Raw genomic sequence first — 21,630 nt, forward strand, 5'->3', positions numbered from 1 at the left:
ACTACAATCCCCATGCTATTATGAACCAGTCACTGCTATCTTCCTCATGCCACTATTGGGCGTCTGCTACTAATAGCCTCATGCTACTACTACCTCCATGCTATTACTAGCCCAATGCTATTACTAAACCGGTAGCATCTTCCCCATAGTACTACTTCTTCCGTACGTCTACTAGCCTTGTGCAGCTAGTGACCTCATGCTGCAACAAGCTTCGTACTGCTGGGGTCATCCCTATGTTCCCCAGGTCCTATGTTCCCCGGGTGCAAAGGGTTAGGGTCAGGTTTAGGGTTATGGTTAGGGTTAGGGTGAGGGTTAACCCTAAACCTGACCCTAACCATAACCAATCGGAGGAGTCATTCTAACCAATCACAGGCGAATCAGAGGCGAAAAGGCGGTACTTGCCCCTGCCATCCTACGAAAAAAAGATTTGCTCACAGGGTCCTATGTTCCCCGGTCACATACAAAGCGGGGAACATAGGACCCGGGGAACATAGATACGCTCCCGTACTGCTACTAGTCCCATGTCTGGATCAAGGACCAGCAAAAGGAGCGAGTGTGGTCTCTGAGTAGTGACTTGGATCTCTACAGAACTTTGCATTCGCGCAGAAAGCCACTGTATGATTTGGCCTTAATGATGTGTGTTGAAGATATTGATGTCAATTCCTGAACTTCGCAACCCATGATTAATATAAGGGACCTTGATTAACAAATCCATTGATTTGTTATTTTTCATATGGTTCCAGTACGCCTGTCCATCTGCTTATTGAAGTCCCTCTGTCCGTTTGTCTGTCTGTCAAAACAATTCAGGGTGTACTGTTTATCTCTGCTGAATACAATACATCTACTATGACTGTGTTCATGTGCTTGTGTAAGTCAAAATTACAATACCAGATACTATAGAATCTGGCATTCAGGGTCTAGCGTTCAGGGTTTTTGCAGTGCGTCACTATGATGCTGACCATTCACCATCGCCACCTGTCATGGAAGTAGAACAGTAAACATGCGCCACATGTAACATGCTTCCGGCCCAAAGGACATCTGGGGTTAGAGTTCACACACACAGCTACGACCCGTCTCAGTGACGCACCCGCACCGACGATTGGTGAATAATTAGTGAATAATTGTTGAATAATTGGTGAATAATTGCCGCTGGTTTGGATCATCTTGGAATACTGAGAAGAGGAACACTGTCATTGGGTTAACAATGACATTTTTTTCTTATTGTAACTGGCCGGTGCCTGGGGGATGCAGTGATATATTCCATATTCTATTTTCTTGCTCCCCCGTTACAATACAGTACACTGTATACAACACAATACTATATAATGTATATCGTGCCACTGTTCCATGTAGGATATACTGTATGTGTTTCTGTATCTGTGCTATGGGCCAGTTTATTTGAATTGGGTGTGATATGAGAAAATGTGCCAGTGAGACTCCAAGAAACGTCTTTGTGTGTGTGTGTGTGTGTGCGGGTGTGTGTGTGTGTGTGTGGAGGTTTGTCTTTGTGTGTGTGTGTGTCTGTATGTGTGTGTGTGTGTGTGGAGGTTTGTCTTTGTGTGTGTCTGTGTGTGTGTGTGTGTGTGTGTTTGTGTGTGTGTACACGTATGGGTGACAGAATGGGTGCTTACAACTGCAAATACTGAGTAAGTCAGTGCTGGCTCAAGTGACACTCAAACACATGACACATCTCTGCATCCACTCACACACAAAGACACGCACACACAGACTCATGCATACATTTTTCATGTTGTACTGCCTGCACATCAGCACATTTTTCAGTTCATCAAAAAGGTCCAACACATATACTGTATGTAGTATAAAAATACGAACACACGTACACACACACACACACACACACACACACACAAACATACATATGCACAAAGAGATAAACGCACACGCCAGACACACAGTGGATGGGGATGACATCATCGCTCTGCTCCGTGGCTCCCTGTGACAATAGAGCACATGCACGCCTGTCTCACCCTCAACATACACACACGCAGGCACGAACCCATACAAACAAACACACACACCGCACACAGGCAGGCAGACAGACGAGTGCATGGACACACACACACACAACAACAACAGACACACACACAAAAATAGACACGCATACACGCACAGCCAGGCATCAACACTTACACATACACACACGTACACACACACACAAAAACAGACACACATGCAAACATAATTAACCGTGCGGGACACTGTGCCTATTCACTGCATCACCGCATCAGTGATCCAACCATCCTTGAGACTCTATTGTACTTTCCCTCACTACATTTCTTGTTTTATTTTGTCCATCACAACATTCACTGTTTTGTAGCATAAACACTAGCTATTGTTTTTCCATAAATGTATGTAAAAAAGTCTATACCCAGATAAATAATGACTATATTGACGTAATATATTCACAAAATAATATACGCATAATATAAAATACCTCCCGTGATCATGTAATTCATTTTCTTTCTTTTTTGGTCATTTTGTTATTACCAAAATCACATGCGCAGCACAAATACAACACCACTCACAAACAAAGAACGAAACAGCACATTTAAGAGCATTCAAGTGTGTCAGCAACTACGCTAATTATCTCCTTTAAAAAGTAAAACATGACATTGATAATGTTGTCACACACAGAGACACACACACACACTCACACATACACACAGAACCAGCGTTTAGACATCTAAACAAAGCCTTCACACATGCAGACAATAAGGCGTTAGAATACATTAAGACACAGAGCTGCAGACAGCCAGAGAGTCAGGAAGTGTGTGGTTGTGCGTATGTGCGTGTGCGTCTGCGCGTGTGTGTGTGTGTGTGTGTGTGTGTGTGTGGTTGTGCGTATGTGCGTGTGCGTCTGCGCGTGTGTGTGTGTGTGTGTGTGTGTGTGCGTGCGTGCGTGCGTGCGTGCGTGCGTGCGTGCGTGCGTGCGTGCGTGCGTGCGTGCGTGCGTGCGTGTCACTCTTTGTGTGCGTGTACACCGGGGGGGGCATAAGTGGGGAGCCAGACGGGTAAAAACAACAAAAGCAGAGTGGCTAAAAGGGGGAGGGCTAGACGAAGGGAAAGGGGGAGAAAGAGAAAAAGAGAGATGAATGGATCCAAGTAACAACATGACATCATGACATGCAGGAAGAACAGACGAAGAAAGACAAAAGAGAGAGAGAGAGAGAGAGAGAGGGAGCGAGAGAGAGAGAGAGAGAGAGAGAGAGAGAGAGAGAGAGAGAGAGAGAGAGAGAGAGAGAGAGAGAGAAAGAGCCAGACAGCAAGAGAGGGAGAGAGAGAGAGAGAGAGAGAGAGAGGACCAGGACGGTGCTCTGGAAGAGGTCAAGGCTCTACATATAGAATGAAAGTCAGCAGATGGGGCCAGAGAAGGGGGGGGGGGGGTTGAGGGCTGACGGGCCCCACTTCTTTAGTCTGTCACCCCAACCAGGGCCCACACCCACCCAGCCACCCACAGCCCCTGAATGCCCAGGCCTTTGTTCACTGATGTCCCTGTGTGTTCTCCCTGTATGCCGGTTGGGGTGGTCTAGCGCTTGTTTGCAGGGGCTGGGGTTTGTTTTGGGTGTTGTTGTGGAGACTGCATATGCTGTGCAATTATGTTTCAGGGGGAAAAGCCTGAGAGGAAAATAACTTAAATGTTTATTTTGAATAATATTAATCAGCATTACTTCTGCAAGTATCCCACTATTGACATTATTATGATTATATTTAGTTATTAGCATTACTATTATTAGTAGTAGCATTAGTAGTAGTATTCTGATGAGATATAGAAAGGAGTAGGAGAATTTGCTAAGAAGAAGACGAAAAAGGAAAGTTCAACACAGGATTTCATCATCGCATCATGGTTGTTATTCTCTGTTTTTGCTGGTTTTACATCCATTGATGTCCGGTACATTTACACTTCACCCTCTGTGTTAGATCGACACAGTTTAAACACTTGAAGAGATTCATTTCAAACTGGGTTTGGAGTACAACAGCACCTGTCCATGCAAACTCCCCCACCGAGAGTCCTCGTAAACCCTGTTTGCAAACGCTTCCTCTAAAAGTTGAATTACATTAATTAAGGATCAATGTAATCTTTAATTACATTAATTAAATGTTTTTCAGGGTTGATTGGAACCGCATTAAAAATAAAGTGATCTGCAGTGATGTTTACATCCACTGAAATTAAGTAAACATTGTAAAACCCTAAAAATAAACATGCATAACCATATCAAGCAAAAAAAAAGACAAATTGCAGCACTGCTGACACATTGTGGAAAATGGTGAAAACCAAACACTCACCATTGAAATATATTGAACTGTTTAAACCTACAAGTGGACCCTATTTAGTGGAGTGGAAGCCTTTCTGGTCCCGCTCTCATCTTCCCTGAAAATGTGCAGTTAACAACCTTTATTTAGACTTCATCCAATCTGTTATGGGGGTAGTTTGATTAAAAACAGTGTGAGGAAGGAGTCAAAGAAAAAATGAGCAAATTCTCCTATGAGACATATGAGGCATGGATGTATAAGATACAACCCTGTCGAATCCTCACATCCTGGATTGTCACCCTAGCAAGTAGCGTACATAATAAACCATTGCAGATGTAATGATACATCTTATTTGGAGATATGTCCACCCTGGACAAGAATATAAATATTGAAAGACAACTATTTCCTGGATGGACGACTCGACACGATGCATTTTATTCTTGACTAACACTCTCGCACAAGCACATCTTTTTCTCAATTGATTAAATAACTGCAGTTTCAAGGTGTATTTGATTGCGTCATGAATGAATGAAATGAACTCTTAAACTGCGTCAAGGTTAACACATAACCAAATAATCACCATCAATCTCCATACTTCCGCCTTTCACACTTCCTGGCCTACCCTGCCTGACACACACATACACACACACACACACACACACACACACACACACACACACACACACACAAAAACAGCAAGGACGAGGGTGCAAGGGGCAGACCACAGAAGAAGGGAGAGCTGAATGGATGCTTAAAGTAAATGCAAGGCCAAACAAGAGGAAGATAGAGAGAGAAGAGAGGGAGAGGGATGGAAGGGCGGGAGGATAGGAAAATTTGGGGGGGGGGGGGGGATTACTGGTGGATATCATAGAAACAGAAGGCAGAGGACAACTGTATGCATGTGAGAGGGTGCAGGACAGAGAGGGAAAACGAGAGATGGACCCGAAATATAGAGTATAAAGAAGAGAGAGATCTAGGTACCAATGTGAGGGGAGAGGGGGAGAGAGATGGAGGGGGAGAGAGAGGGAGAGAGAGAGAGAGACATAGAGGGAGAGAGAGATGAGAGCGACAGAGCGATAGAAAGAGGGCAAGACCAAGAATCACAGAGAGACCGAGAGGGGGGAAAAGAAGGAGAGAAACTGGAAATTAGACAGATAGTGAGGTAGAGACAAAAAGAGAGAGAAAGGGTGCGAGAGAGAGATGAAGGAACAGAATGAGAGGAGATAAAGAATGGGGATGGAGAGAGAGAGAGACTAACATGGGAAATGGGAGCAAGAAAAGAGGTGAGAAAAAGAAAGGATGACGCACACACAGAGAAAACACACTGAACAGAGGAGAGAACGGGGGAGTGACGGCGGGAGAGAAAGCAAAGGTGTTACATCACAGATACAAGCCCATTAGAAAACCAGTGGGCTCTGTTCAACAGCAGCGGTGATTTCATGTCCCTAAATCAACATGGTTATATAATCTGCTTTCGAAGTCTTGAAATGTCTCCCTCTCACACGCACAGTGTAACACGCTCTCTCTTTCTTTCACCTAGACTCTTCTCACGGATACACAAACTGGGCTACACAGGGCACTTCCCCAGCCAGAATGCCACTGAGCATACAGACCATTTCTGCTCCTACTGATAAATGTTTTTTCATCATTGTAAACCATATATAGAGGCTAACAAAAAGTCTCAGTTTATAACATTACGGTAGGCTGTATGATTCTAGTTGACCAAATGAGAAGGATTAGTAAGCTTTCACAATCTATTTGAGAAATCACTGCTTAAACAATTAAAGCAGACACACACACACACACACACCTGCTCTCCTCCGTGAATATTCATATGAGGAACGGCTGGGGTGTTTGAAAATGACTAGGACCAATGAGATAGCAGGAATGGCTTTCCTCTCATGAATATTGATTACCACCTGCCTGTTTTGTGTCTTCACATTGACAAACCAGCCCGCTCCGCTGAATGGTGGCAGGTTAAGACCGTTAGATAAAGTATTAGCCTACCTCGGCTAGGGGAACATCCGAGTATTTTTGTGCGCTGTTTGTTTTAGAGCCCTATGTTCGGTAACGTCGGGAAATAAAAATAGGCCTATACATCCTGCATGCAATTAAATCATGATTATAAAAAAATATGGATTACCTTAATGTTCATACATGTTTAGAAATAAATAAAAAAACACTAATGGCAAGAGGGTAGAAAGTGCCGATTGGCTTGGTCTACATACATTTTTTTTTATTTATAGGCCTACATCGTTTACGACTACTTCACTGTTGAGCACTGGTGACTTTGTCATAGTCGGAATGTATAAAATAGATGTCACATGGACACATTATATAGGCCTATGGGACGCCAGTTAATGTTAAAGATGAACACATTTTTGTTCAGAGTAACTTTTCATAAAAGCTTTAGATTTCGCCACAAGAGGGCGCTCTAGCAGTGAGGTAGAGCAGTGGCCCAAATACCAACATTACTATCTGCTGGTAGGTAATAGTCGATTTGGCAGCGTATATTTTTATAGTGGAACACTTGAAAGCACCATTAAATGTTAAATATATTAAGAACCTTGTATATTTATGCATCCTCTTACTTCAGGTAATCATAGCAGCACAACTCATAAAAGCACAACAAATACATTAACCAAGTTCTTTATTGTTCTTCTGAATGGAAAGAAAAACTCACAAAACAAAAAAAGAAAAAACATGTCACCATTAGGAACATTGAAAGGGCTATGAAAGAACTGTTATCACAGTGAACAAAGTCTTTTCAACTCAAAGGTCAAACAGCTAACAGATATGTCGTCAACACCAGCACTGTGTGCATCATAGGGTGTTCCAATCCAGGACATTCAGAAAGGCATTGGATTTTGTTAGAACAAAATCAGAATATGTGCCAGTGCAAAAAACAAAGTTTGAAATTGTCTTTTAATTAATCATCCCCCTATGTCCTGAAATGGAAGCAGAACAAAAGCATGCGCTGTCCTGTTAGATCAGAAGCGTGTTTCTTATATAAGGCGGATTACAGAATGCTACCAGTTTGGTCAACAGAAGCTGATACACTAGGGATGCACGTGTGCGTTAACAGTCCTGAACCCTTTACCAATAGAAATGCATTTAAATTTTCCTGCAGTATTCAATACAAATGGTCTCCACTAGGCACACATGCATATCAATCAGCTTTTACCCCAAACCGTTATCCACTGGCCACTAAATTAGAAAGCACCCTGTTTGACGAAAAAGACTGCACACAACTGCTGCGAAAGCATAGGGAAGTATATTGAAGACAGACTGAAGAAGCATCTTGTTTCCACTTTTAAAGGGTGTATTAGATTAACAAAAAAATGTTTTAAGCTCTTTATCATTTGAGCATCGCCAGACCTTATGGAACATATCCTAGTCTTGGGAAAACATGCATCTATGTTAACTAAAGTGTGGGGTCATTGATGATTTAGAAGACACACCTCCGGTAAATACTAGCAACTCCATTGTAATATTTGAATGTCCGGTGTAATAACTTAACATTAGCTGTAAGCCCCATGTTGCTGGAAATAGGCGCAAAGGAATAGGAAGAGGTCACCTGTACTTGGTACACTTATCAGTAGCAAGCTGTGATGTTCTTTTAATGGACTGAGAACAAATAACGCATAACGGGGAGAAATTCTAAATGTCATTGCATCACATGCATTCATAACCCAACACTTTTCTTACACAAAACAATCCAAAGACCAGGTCAAGCAAACCCCCCCTTGGTGTAGGTCACCCCTAATGACCAAAATAGAAAATACAAAGTGACAGAAATTAAATTAAACCAAGAGCAACCAAATAAGATCACCATGAAATCAAAGGGTGCCTTGGACTTGTTTATTGTCCTATTCAATGCTTTAGCTCATAAAACGAGGACGACAGTAGTCTGCCCAGGTTTCTGACACATTCAATTCGAGTTGAGTTGGAGGAGCCAGTAGCAGTAGTATAACAATCGTTCCCAGCTTCACTTTGCCTCCATCAACATTCTATATACAGATTTAGATATGTACAGCAACATTTTATATATATGTATATACACACACGACTGCTGATATTAGCAATGAATCATGTACCACTTGCACCATTTATGATTGACTGACACAAAGAAATCAACCAGATGACACAACATTGAAAAAAGTAACATGTAGTCTACATACCAATTCCAAGCAAATAATGGATACAATTATGAACTTAACGTGCAACTATATCAAGACAATAGGGTTTTTCTGATCGAGTCTTCTCTAGTTTGAAGGGGGGGGGGGGATTTGTTCTCAAGTCCCAGGCTTAAGCAACTCTAACACAAATACCATGTGACTCCAAGGAAAACTACAGTAGGTGACATAGGATAGAAAGGGGTACTCCTTTTTCCTTCCATAAGAAAATGAATCAGCCAAGGGCAGAAGCAGACATGAAGGTAAATGACAACGTTTTAAAAAAGATAATGACCACTTGTATTCATTCAACAAGTATAACTTTATATACCTGGGTCTCTCGTTAAACCCTCCCTGTTATTGCCAAAATAACAATTATTTGATTAGTTTCTGCCTCTTTAAAATCTTGTTTTATACAATAAACGGAATATATTGAGCTATATATTGCGGGCTGCATGCCTTCACAGTTTGCAAAACCCCATGTTAAATATTCAGAAGATTATTTTATGAGAAAACATATTAGTAAAAGAGTTACACATCAGTCAACACTCCAACACCATCAAGAACAGCGGCCTAGGCGTCTGCTACGGACTTGGATTTGAACACAGTGTGAACGCCTGACAGTCCTCTCCTGTGCAGCTAAATGCTTCAGAGTGGTTTCTAAAGGGTTGTTACGTGGAGACACACAGCTGGACCTCCATTTGTGTTACATTTCAAGTAGTGAGAGTGACTGACTGACTGCCGCCGCGTTTCAACACACTACGAGCACTGACCCACCGGACATAAGGTGGGCACGTGACAGCAGGCCGCCTTGCTCACTTGCCGTGAACCACACTCCGACAGACAACACTAGACACGTCACCACTGGGGAGCACTAGTCAAACATTTTTTTAAAAGAAAATACACCTTTGACCAAATCATCCGATACGTGACCCCGTCCTTCAACCTCCTCCTCCTCCCCTCGCGGATGTTTCTCTGATTGGTCGATATGGACCCACAACTCCTAAGTCACACTCCCACCCTGCTCCTGCAGACAGAGACACACACAACAGGAAGATGTTAGGGGAGTGACTACCTGCATGCATTGCAATGCAAGACACTTGTGCTCTCTTGTCAAAAACTTAAAACGAACCACAAAGGGACTTCCAGGTCAGACCCTATAATGTGGTATTTTGTTAGCGACTAGATTGTGATTGAAAACAGACTACTCACCAGAATAATTCATTTTTGTGGTGGTTGAGACGGTGGTGGGAAAGACAGAGGGGTACAGGCCGGTTTTGGGGGGGGGGGGGGGGGGGGGGGGGGGGGGTGTCACTCCAAGGCATAGGACATTTCTGGTGGGGGGGGCTTGACGGTGACTGGCTGCGAGGATCGTCGGGGGGGCGAGGGCTTGGGCTGGGCATGCTGCTGCATGGTGTCGTAGTAGGTCACTCCGCCGTACACCTGGGACTGGGCCTGGGGGGGGAGGGCCCGGGTGGGACAGGGGACACCATACGTTACGGAGGAGCCCAGAGGAGACATGGTGGAACAAGGGTAGGCAACCCATTTTTATATAAAGACACAATCTTTATTACGCAATCTCATCTTTGCCTGGTTAACTTCCATGTGTAACGTTGAGGCGTGGACTTTTCTAAATAAAGATGGCTGAACTGAACACAGCATAGCTGATGCAACTCCACTGTAGCGCACGCTGTAGGACCGTAACATTTACATGTTTCGCTACTTTCACATTTCAGGCCTCAATAGTTTCTAAATAAAAATAAAACAGAAAAATCCCACCGCCGGTTATGGTGCGAGATCGGGAGAACACAGCTCCCGCCTTTCAATATCACATCCATTTAAATCGATCGGCGACTGGCCCTGTTAGTCACACTGAATGCACCAGTGACCAGGGGTACTGGTGCATTGCCAGGGTTTGTCATAAATGCATGCACCCCGGGTAATGCGTACCTGTGGGTTGGTGTACATGGCTGGGTAGGGGAAGGTCATCACCCCAGGTGGCGTGTAGAAGGGCGGAGCCATCATTTGCTGGGGTTGCCCCGGCGACAAGGAAACGGGCGGGGCACCGTAGAGCGTGGGGTTCGCTATCGGGCCGGCGGATGGGTGTGGGTGGAGCCCTGTGGGTAGGGGGAGGAGGTAGTGTTTTGCATGAAGGTGGAGGGAACAGAACGGGCAAGACTCATTTGCTTAGAACGATGGACAACGAAAACCCATGATTTAGTTTAGGGTTATCAAGGTGTGCTTTAAGCATTACAAAATGATGTTCCATTAAATCCATGGCCATCTCATGTTCACCTCGAAATCCATCTAATCCCTCATGCCGATTTTCTTCCCATCTAATAGCCAAGCAGGTGACCAATTACTGCACACCATGGTTGGACAGGAAACCAGTGAGTCACCAGTCAGTCATCACCGATGTGATGTTGTGCAACAACATTGATTTTACAAAGAAAGTCTTAAATCAAGAACCTAATTCTAACCAAAAATATACAGCAACTGTGTTTACATCTCCCTTGTGCCAAGTGCTCACCAATTGTCCTGGTTTTACTACACTACCATGCAACACTTTTAAATGGTTGAAACTTCACTGCCACCTGGTGGTCTGGATCAGTCAGCGCCCAAAGTTTTAACTTCTTTTATTCAACAGATAATATGCTTACTTATAATATGCAACCTTTATAACCATTTAATCTATTTGAACTTATGTAGCACTGAACCAAAGCTACAGCAAGAAGTGCTTTTTATTGATTTAAGAATTACTTAAATAACAATCATTTTTCACCAAACAAATGTCAATGTTACTTTACTACTTACTGTACAGAATCTAATACAAATAGGATATAATGCAAGTCTGACAGTCATGCAATTGCATTGCGGTCAATTCTAAATGTGAACATCAATATTTGTTTTATAATGCAACCGGTTAGAGGGTTGCTTGTACAATTTACAGCATAAGCTACATAAGAAACTATTTCATAACCAAGCAAAATCTGTATCTCGACTGAAATGTCCTAAAAGGAATCGATTCGAAGATTAAATGGATTTCTGAATCGAATCGTTTTGGCCCTACCGTAGACCATTGAAAGCAGGGGACAAAGTGAAAGGCTTGAGGGCTTCAGGCCGAGGTGACAGAACTCCACAGAGGGTACTCACCAGGGTGGGGCATGTGCATCTCGGGCTGGACCAGCATGCCTTGAGGAGGGATGGGGGCGGCGGTTTCACCGTGAGCATAGATTGGTCCTTGGTACGACACTGGTGGAGAGGAAGAGACAGCCTTAGGGTCAAAGCGTTGCTCGTCATCGTCGTATAGAATATTCACGAAGGCGTTCAAATGGATAATGTGACTTGAAGCCCCATGGCAAGGTGGAAGTCGGTTGATAGACCACGACAGGTCGGGTTAATTAGGCGCAAGTGCTCATGAAATTTCACTTGCAGTTATAGAGACAGTCTTTCTGGATATTAGAGATTGACCGAACTTGGTCGCTTGGTATGGAGGGAGCTCAAAATGTCTTCCTTTTTAAGTAATAAAAGGTGCTCTAGATAAGATTTAAGAGTAGGGATGTTAACAATTTAACCAAAAACCTACAATAGAATTCTGCACTATTAAGGTTGAGCCCACATAGCTTTTTTTATTTATTTATTTTAACGCTGAACCCAGTGACTATTCAGAGTGTGCTGCACTTTGTGGAGGTGCTCCCAGCACTTCTACTGGAAAATATCAGAATTTTCCAGAAAGGCGCTGTCACTGCTGCCCTTTTCAGGCAACCAATTAAATATTAGATGGGGCGAAAACTGTCACCCTTTTACCATGAAAATGGGGAAACAAACCATTCCTGACAGTTGGTGCTCATGGTGTGAAAAACAAGGTCCAACAGATATATGTAAAGAAAGATAATAGTCCATCATGAGGGCTTTAGTCAGAGAAAGAAAATCGTGGTCAATTGAAATTTAACCATCTCTGGTCAAAAGAAATTCCAAAGATTGGTTGGTAGAGATAAAAAATAAATAAATATATCTGCACATTTTCTCTAGATTAACTTCATCTTCCACAGTGACCTCTATCTGGTAACCGAAATATCACGTAAGGTTTGTTTGGAGGAAGTCAGTGGGTTTCAGATCCACTCTCCAAGTCTCTTTCAGTTTCAGCAGAGCTTCAATGTAAAGCCTGTCAAAAGGTTAAACACGAAAATTGACAGCTAATCGCAGAACACATGAAACAACAAAATGTCAAGTGCACATGGATGCACTTGACATTTGTGCACCGATCTAACCGCCATCAAACAACGCGGGGTTAGAGCGATGGGAGGGAACCAGTCCTCTTACTGGGCTCGTAGTAGTGTCCCTCTATCACCCCGAGGTGGAGGGGCGGGCCGGGCTCGGGCACGGGCCGCTGCCGCTGGGAGGAGTACCGCTTGGCCCTGCTGGCGCCCACCCCCATCTCCTCCATGCCAGGGAACTGAGGTGGACCCCCGGGCATCTGAATGGGGCTAGGGAGTCCTACGAGTGGGAGGGGAAGAGGGTTAGCAGCCTGTACTGTAGGAGTTGTTCTGTACCACGGGCAGACAGAGGGAGGGATGCAGAAGGAGTATTGTAGTGTTGAGACACAGAGACAGGACAGAAATAGAGCCTGACTCCCCTGAAATAGAGCCTTGTATCAAATGTTCCAGCCCATAAACTTATAATCCCTTATGTCTACACCACAGCATGGTTATAGAGAACATTGCACCACCACCACAAGCTCTCTGCAGGCAATCTCCGCCGGCAGGTCAAGTAGTTTGTCATATGAACAAATCCACAGCATCGTGAGAATAGCACCGTCCATTTTCCAGCATGGGATGTATGGAATACAATACAAGAAAATTACAATTTAGCACTGTAGAACAAATTATCTAGATATTTATCTATAAAGCAAGGAATGTGTGCGTGTATGTATACATGGTCTTGGAATTTCTCCTGACACAATTCATCTGCTCTACTTCCAAATGGGTGTGCGTATGGCTGGGAACCAGAGTTCTGAACAGGCTTCTGGCCCACTCGGAACCGGTTTCTGGCCCACTCTGAACCAGTTTCTGGTCCACTCTGAACCAGTTTCTGGTCCACTCTGAACCAGTTTCTGGTCCACTCTGAACCAGTTTCTGGCCCACTCTGAACCAGTTTCTGGCCCACTCTGAACCAGTTTCTGGCCCACTCTGAACCAGTTTCTGGCCCACTCTGAACCAGTTTCTGGCCCACTCTGAACCGGTTCCTGGCCCACGGCCCACTCTGAACCGGTTCCTGGCCCACGGCCCACTCTGAACCGGTTCCTGACCCACTCTGAACCGGTTCCTGGCCCACTCTGAACCGGTTCCTGGCCCACTCTGAACCGGTTCCTGGCCCACTCTGAACCGGTTCCTGGCCCACTCTGAACCGGTTCCTGGCCCACTCTGAACAGGCACTGCACTAGCATAAAGGAAGAATTAAAAAAATAAAGACCCCTAGAGAGTACCCAGTCAGCGCTTCAACACTAAACGGACTCAAAACAAGGGAAGACCAAGCTTCTCGTGGCGTCGCATTTACCTCGGAGTTCGGAGCGCAGGTAAGATGTGGGGTTCTGAGCCCAGTTGGGCCCAGACCGATTCATCCTGGCCAGATCCTGGTCCAGCGCCGCTAGCCCCGGCACCGCCGTCGGGACGGGGCCTTCTCCCGCCACCCAGCTCTTGCCCCCGGTGCCGGTCGCCGAGGGAACGACCCCCGGCGTCTCCTCGACGGAGGCCTGCTTGCTGCCCAGGTCGGCGGGGCGCGAGCGAGTCCTGCGCGCTAACGAGTACGACTTGCGCTCCACCGGCCGCTCGGGGGGCGGCGAGGCCTCCTGATTGGCAGGTGCGGACCTGTGATCCGACGCCGCCGACCCGGAGGACCGATCCGCGACCCCCCTCTGCTCCAGCTGATGATGTCGCCGCGGCGGTGGCGGCGACGACATGCGTCCGCCCGCGTGCGACGAGGCCGACGGCGAAGCGGTGCGGACGTGGTCCTGTTGCTCCCCGCCGTTGTCGCTGAAGATCTCCTCGACCACCACGGAGGGACCGCCCCTCCCGACGCTGCCACGCCCCGTCCGGTTCACCACGCCCGGCTCCTCGTCGGCCAATGAGAAACCCTGCCGGTGGCCGTGGCCCGGCTCCGCCTTGGGGCCCTGCCTGTCTCGCCCGTAATGAGGAGGAGCGTTTGATTCATTGTTCCTGTACTGAGACGGCTGCGGGGCGTTGTGCTGAGACGGCCTGCTGTTCTGGAAGCCCCGGTGGGGCGGGCCATGGTTGGAGGCCGGTGGTCTGCTGGCGGGCGGTGGGTGTTGGTTGCGTTGAGAGGAGGAGGGCGGGAGAGGGGAAGAGGAAGATGGGTGTGAAGATGAAGGAGGCGGGGCTCCCATGCGGTTACTGCCGCCGCCGCCACTGTGCCAAGAGCGGACTGGTCTGTCGCCGCCGCCGCCGCCGCCGCCACCACCACCACCACCACCACCACCACCACCACCACCCCAGCGCTTGTCTCTGCTGGGTGACGTGTCCTGTCTGTGGGCATGAAAGAGAGAGAAAATGAGGCATGGGTAATCCCTGGTTTAATCAGCAGTTTGATCAAACGAAAAGGATATTTGTTCGGTGAATTGAAAGTCACTCTGGACATTTACAGTAGTGTTTGGATAAAGCACCAGACAGTTCTCCGTCATGTCCTTATAACATCGACTGTACAGACATATGCTACTACCAATAATACGTACTTTTGATAGAGCAATTAAAGAAATATCACCCACGACATAAATATGCCCATCTCTTCAACCACCGATAATCTCATGCGACCTTCTGCAGGGCAAAATAAAGTACGCCGGTGCCTTCCGTCTTACCTTGGTCGCCGCTGTCTGTACTGCGCGTCTCGTGTCTGCCGACCCCCGTTCCGGATGTCATAACCGTATATGGAGACCAGTTCATCCCTGCTCTTTGGCGCTTGTTCCTCCTCCCGGAAGCGGTCGTGCACCCAGCAGCCCTCGTCCTTCCACAGCTTCCTGTTACGGCCTTTAGGTCTGAGGGGACGACAATTATATATATTTAACATTTTTTACTTTCGGTCGGTCACTCTTTAATTACAGGCTTTAGTAACAGCGGGATATTCCTTTGGGAGGTTGTGTGGGCAAAATGAGTGATGCCCCAGCATTGCTTGGGTTCTAGAAAGAAAAGCATGTACTTAAGGGAATTGACTTTTCGGTGTGCAATTTGCTTAGACTGGGTAGCCCCGCCAATTCTCCCGCGATTTGAGTTTGCCCTGCAAAAGGGTCTGGAGAAGAGCAATACATTTCTTTCTGCTTCCCATACGTTTTTGTGGGAGCCAATCACCAAGCTGGCTTTACCCCTTGGCGCGCTATTGGCTGGTTTAAAACAATGATGACAGGGAAGCGACGGCAAGCAGCCAATCGCGTACAGAGTCAGTTGAACTAGGCCTGTTAGTCACGCCTCTTGTGCTGAAGAAAAAGACAGCAGCTTCGCAAGACTACAATTTGCTTTGTTATGTTTTGCTTTAAAAAATGACCTAACTGTGAGTTTCATAATCGGCTTGGGCAATGGCAGTATTAGAAATCATTTTCTCTGAGAAACGGGGCACATTCTAGACAGTTTGTCTAGACAGATACACAATATAAGGGAAGAAACTTTTAGCTTCTGCAAACAGCAAGTGGTTGCTGTTTGCAACCACTTAAGATGATCCAAAATAAGTCAAACGAAGACCGCAGGTTAACCAGCAGCTGTCTCATCATACTACTGGCACTGGTGAAAAGGATTTGCTGTAGTGCTCAGTACTGCATTCTTGCTGTTCTGCCAAGTTGAATTGTGCTACGTTTGTTCTATATGATGAAAAGCATGATTCACATGCATTTAAAACGATTGTATCAGCTTCTGATACAATTCTAAAATCCATTTATTGATGCGGGTTTTGTCATACCATGCGTAATCAAACACAACTACGATCTGACTCCACAGATGGGCCAGTGTTTTTCTATTTAATACATCTATTACAATGATGCAGTGGCGGTGGGTCAATAGAGGGCGCTAGGGCGCCGCCCCTCCGTGAAATATTCACTTGAATATATCTGCCAACTATTAACAATACGAAATAAATCAACAAAAATACATAGCGTTTATCCTCGTTTAACTGTGTGATATACTTGTCACTGCCAGCAACCATTTGAATGCATCTGAACGTCAATGATTTGGGCTAGGCTAGTTATTGGTCATTCGAAATAAAGCCCTCCTCCAAGTCAGGGGCGCCGGCCACGTTGAAGTCAATGTAAGCTCGCTAACTTTTTGCTGTCTATCAAGCAGACAGCTTTTCATTGGCGCATGAAAATTCGCCCTAGGGTCGCACCAGTGTGCGCCCCAGGCCAATGGTATCACTTTTCTTTTTTGTTATCACCACCTGATTGGACAATTCAGCGAATCAATCAAATAGGCTACCTCCCTCAGCAGCATTTGCGCAACACAACTACATGTAGAGAAGAGATAGATTGCTAACTAGCAGAGAGTTGTAAGCACTTTCCACCCTTTTCAGTGGAGGAATTGGACAAGCAATGTTATACTTAAAAGGAGCAAGTAAGTTACATATTAATTTAGTCTTTCGGCCTGTGGCATATAAACAAAATGAAGCAACTGTCCCATATCTCTAACCGCATTTAAGTAGACATTGAGAAAAAAAATGGGCGCTATAGGACAGTGATCATGATTTGTCTCAATATCAGAATAACAACAATGGGTTAAATAGCAATGGCTGGTGGAATGGCCATAAAGTAGTTCTGTATATGCAGTGTAAGCTTGTCCAGGCCCTGCAAGTCAGGATGTAGGCTATGAATCTGAATGAATAGTAGATAAATAGGTAGTGGTCATCCCCAAAATGCACCAGAATACAGGAAATCAAATCTATTAAATTCAATTTTTTTTTTATGGGGAGGGGAACCCCAGACCCCCTTGTCTATTACTGTGCCCCACCAACATTTTTGATCACCAGCCGCCACTGCATTGATGTATATAATTATTATTACGGTATATTAAGCCCCTTTCACACATAGTTCCATGTAAATTACTGGGATAACATTTCCGACAATTTAAGATTTACACTATTCGCACATGCAGTTGCTCAACGGGATAGAGTTTTAGGTCAGACAACGGAACTCTTTACTTGCCACTACACGTAATGTGGCTTTCATTCACGACACAGCCGTACAGGCAATGATCCAGAAATTATACGGCCTGAATAGGGAAAATGCCGGAGCAGATTTCCCAGAATAAAGATTCCGGTTCTCGATTCACACACGAGAACCGGAATCTGCTGGAAGTTTGCAGGTTAAGTCCCGCCAGTTCAACCAATCACATGTTGCCCTGTGCCCACCTCTCTTCCTCCTGGGCGTGTCCCCTGACGTCGTGCTCGAAGAACAGCCCCTTCCTGGGGATGTAGGCCGGGTTCTTCCTGTCCTCATCATCATCCAACTTCTGACCCGGCTTAGCCTCTGGATCGTCAGTGGACTCCTGCAGCCAACACGCGTGTTGAGGAACATGTTAGAATTAGAGTAAACAAACTATTCAGTCAACATTTTCATCGCATATATACCATTACATCCCATACATTTCCTCCATCACTTCTCACATCCATTCATTACTTGTCCATTCATCATCTCAAACAGCCTTTATCCGGGAACCTATCTCAATATTCTTTCAATAAAAGTGTTATTAACACCATCGTCCAGCCTTACCTGTCCATCTCCACTCTGCCTCTCTCCAGACCGATCCCCTTCCTTCTCGTCAACCTTGCCCTCCAGCTTACTCTCTTCTCTTTCCTCCCCCTCTTCTTGTTGTCCTTTCTCTTCAACTATTTCTCCATCTTCCAGCAACTCTCCATCATCCGCCAAATCGCCACCTTCGGCCAAATCGCCACCTTCCACCCTCTCTCCACCTTCAGCCAAATCGCCACCTTCCACCAATTCTCCACCTTCTAGCAATTCGCCACCTTCCAGCAATTCGCCACCTTCCAGCAATTCGCCACCTTTCACCATCACAACGCCTTCCACCAGGTCGCCGCCTTCCACCAAGTCGCCGCCTTCCTCCAGGTCGCCGCCTTCCACCAGGTCACTGCCTTCCACCAAGTAGCCGCCTTCCGCCAGGTCGCCGCCTTCCGCCAGGTCACCGCCTTCCTCCAGGTCTCCGCCTTCCTCCAGGTCGCCGCCTTCCACCAGGTCGCCGCCTTCCACCAGGTCGCCGCCTTCCACCAGGTCGCCGCCTTCCACCAACCCTCCACCGTCCTCCAATCCTCTGTCTTCCAACTCCACCACTGCCCCCTCCTCCTCCACCACCAGCACCGCCAGCTGTTCAGGGGCTTTGGTGGTGGAGGTCTGAGCTCGGCTGGCTGAGGCCTCTTCATCACTGTAGAAATCTTCTCTCTCCTCTCCTCCCTTAGAAAAGATTCATACAGCAATGAGGTTTATCCAGAGGAATAAATAAAAGGAAATACAATAATGTGCATTGTGCATCAATCAACATAAATACACTCACACAATCCATAACCAAGCCAGCCAATGTATGCTGATCGTATCTTCATATGCATGTGTGAGGAAACCTAACATTAAGTTAGGTTCCCCTGTTGCCTAATGGAAGAGCTCTTAAGGAGCACTTAAGGCAAGGCCAGATAAACCATAAACATGTGTGTGTTTGTGTAAGTACCTCAGAATGGGAGCCATTCTCTTCCTCAGGATCTGCACTTTCATAGTCAGAGAGCACGGCTGTTGGGGAGGGGGAGGTCAGGGCACAGGGGGTATTAAACAGCTTACTTAAATTAACTATGTGACTGTGCAGCAGGATCCAAAAACTATTAGTTTTTATCAGGGTTAAGCTGGCAATTAATGGATACCAGGGTTTTGACTCAACAAATATAAATAGATTGTGTATCAACACCAACATTTTTAATAGTGCCAAGTATGGAAACTTATACATTTATAGATGTGGACAAATATAGAATATGCTTTAATACTTAATATTGGCATGTTGTTTATATAGGACTGTGGGTGGGATACATACCTTCTCCTACTTCATCTTCACTCTCCTGCAGAGGAAGTAAGTTTACTATTAGAAATATTAAATATACTGAGTTTTGCCATTCACTCAGTCTTTGGCTGTCAACATCTGACTGACAGGTGTTTCTTTCCTGAATCCGTTTTCCTATATCCAATACAAATGAGAAGCATAATGCTTCGCTTTCCCAACAGCTCAGAATTAACTATTTCTACAGATGACCCTCGAGAAAAGTCAAGCATGTTCTCAATTCGGAACTTTGCATTCTGCACATCTGTAATAGGCTTAGACATGAAAAGAATAGGTATTTGGGAAACATAGGTTTATTTCAATCCGATGGCAAATCAGAAGTAGTCTATACATACAACTCCATCTATACTTATAATACAAATCATTTCAACAATAGAAAAAACTGACTTTAACGCTCAATGTTGTGGTTATGAATAGTCTTCATGTAATCATATGTGCCACTAAATATAGGTCGACGGATACTAAACATGGCTGAAAGACAGACTCTAGTTAAATTTACCCATTTAGGTGGACGGCGTACATTGGACAAGTAAGTAAGATTCCCATTTTGTAATATACTCAACATATTTCTCAAAGGGTAACTTGGGATATTGATAGAGAAAATAAGGGGAAGAAATACATCTCACAAAAGTGGGTCGGTATTTATAAAAAAAGGGGGGGGGGAAATAATGTGGGAGGCCAGCTAAATAGGTTGTCATCATGGGGATAGGGCATGCCGGGACCCCTATTCATACTAGTATCCTAGTTCACCACTTCAGAGACGAGACACAAACAAGATTGGCCACCAACAGACAAGGGTCGAAATAAAATACTGAAAATAAAAATAGAATTAGTTGCTGCCAGCCATTGTAAAACATCTGTGTTTGAGACAGACAACCATAAAGGATCTTAAGGAAAGACCGTGGGTCTGTTTAACTTTAGATGCAGTATTACTAGCATTCAGTGGAAGTAGTTTCCGTTTAATCGGTGTCGGAGAGTGATTTATGAGAAACGTGATCTGGACGTGGCAAACTCACATGATGGGGATGTAGCGTGGCCTAGCTCTCCGCTAGAAGCTAAGTAAAGGCTAACATTGGCTCCAACCAATGGCTTACAACGAGCCATTTGAGGGAAACCGACTTCCTATAAAGCCTGCTCTTTTCCAGGAAAGCAGATTAAAAAGTTGACTAGACGCCGTCCAGTCTAACCGGGAAACTTAGCAGTGAGTACAACAAGCGGGCACCCGTTGGACACTTACACATTCTGATTCGGCTTCGGTTTTCGGTAATGTCCGGGTGGCTACCACTTCCACGGGCTCCGGGTCCGTTCCACGGGGCTTCGCCGCAGGTGACCCGGACCTTGGTTTCTCCGAACCCGAACCGGACTCATCGTCCTCCTCGCTGTCCTGGGACGCGCGCCGCCGTCTCCGCCGCCGGTCCGCCATTTTAGGAATTGGAATGTGTAACCGGAAGAACGCAGTGAATTGTGGGGCGAAATAACGTCATGCATTTCCGTTGAAAAAAAAAGCACATGATAGAATCTTCTGGCGCACTGAGAAAACCAAATATAACGTTGATGTTTTATGAACTCGATTTGTATTAATTAATAAATTAATCGTTAATACATATATACAAATTAGTGTACAAATTATTTTGTACAGTGATATAGCATATAAAGTTGCTTACAATCTTGAGAAAGATTAGAGACATGCAATTATGCCAAAATATTGTTGTTTGGGGCCAAAAGAAATGCGGGATGGTTCTATTAAATTGCATGACTTCATAAATATGAACATCTCAAATTGTATTTAGGAATTTATTGGTTTTAATTACCAAAATGTTATTTAGTCAATGAACAGGGCTGTATAACAGTCAACAGATTTGAAGCATTTATTCAGTAAGCAAAAAGTATACACATTCCAGATCTTCCAATGGCAAAAGTTTACAAAACATACACATTTCTTTTACTTGATAAAACAGCCTTCAAAACGACCTTTTCAGTTTACAGTATATCACAACCCTCTTGTGGTAGAAAATAGAAATTACATTTCAAATAAAAATGTAAAGGCAGAAAAACGAACCAAAAGAAAAAGCAGAAAATAA

The 21,630-nt window shown here is 45.1% G+C and overlaps 1 protein-coding gene across 1 annotated transcript; it reads right to left on the bottom strand.

Annotated features, from left to right (window-relative positions):
* Positions 1 to 9,756: 9,756 nt before the first annotated feature.
* Positions 9,757 to 20,972, bottom strand: casc3 (casc3 exon junction complex subunit; the record flags this gene model as incomplete). Its single annotated transcript, XM_079746555.1, has 11 exons — positions 9,757 to 9,902; positions 10,398 to 10,564; positions 11,601 to 11,699; positions 12,771 to 12,944; positions 14,004 to 14,989; positions 15,319 to 15,495; positions 17,847 to 17,983; positions 18,208 to 18,903; positions 19,172 to 19,230; positions 19,526 to 19,550; positions 20,787 to 20,972. 11 exons carry the CDS (start codon positions 20,970 to 20,972, stop codon positions 9,759 to 9,761), a joined length of 2,850 nt encoding a protein of 949 aa, XP_079602681.1. The 3' UTR covers positions 9,757 to 9,758.
* Positions 20,973 to 21,630: the final 658 nt, after the last annotated feature.

This window comes from Pollachius pollachius, assembly GCF_949987615.1.
Source record: "Pollachius pollachius genome assembly, chromosome: 11".
NCBI classification, from domain to species: domain Eukaryota; kingdom Metazoa; phylum Chordata; class Actinopteri; order Gadiformes; family Gadidae; genus Pollachius; species Pollachius pollachius.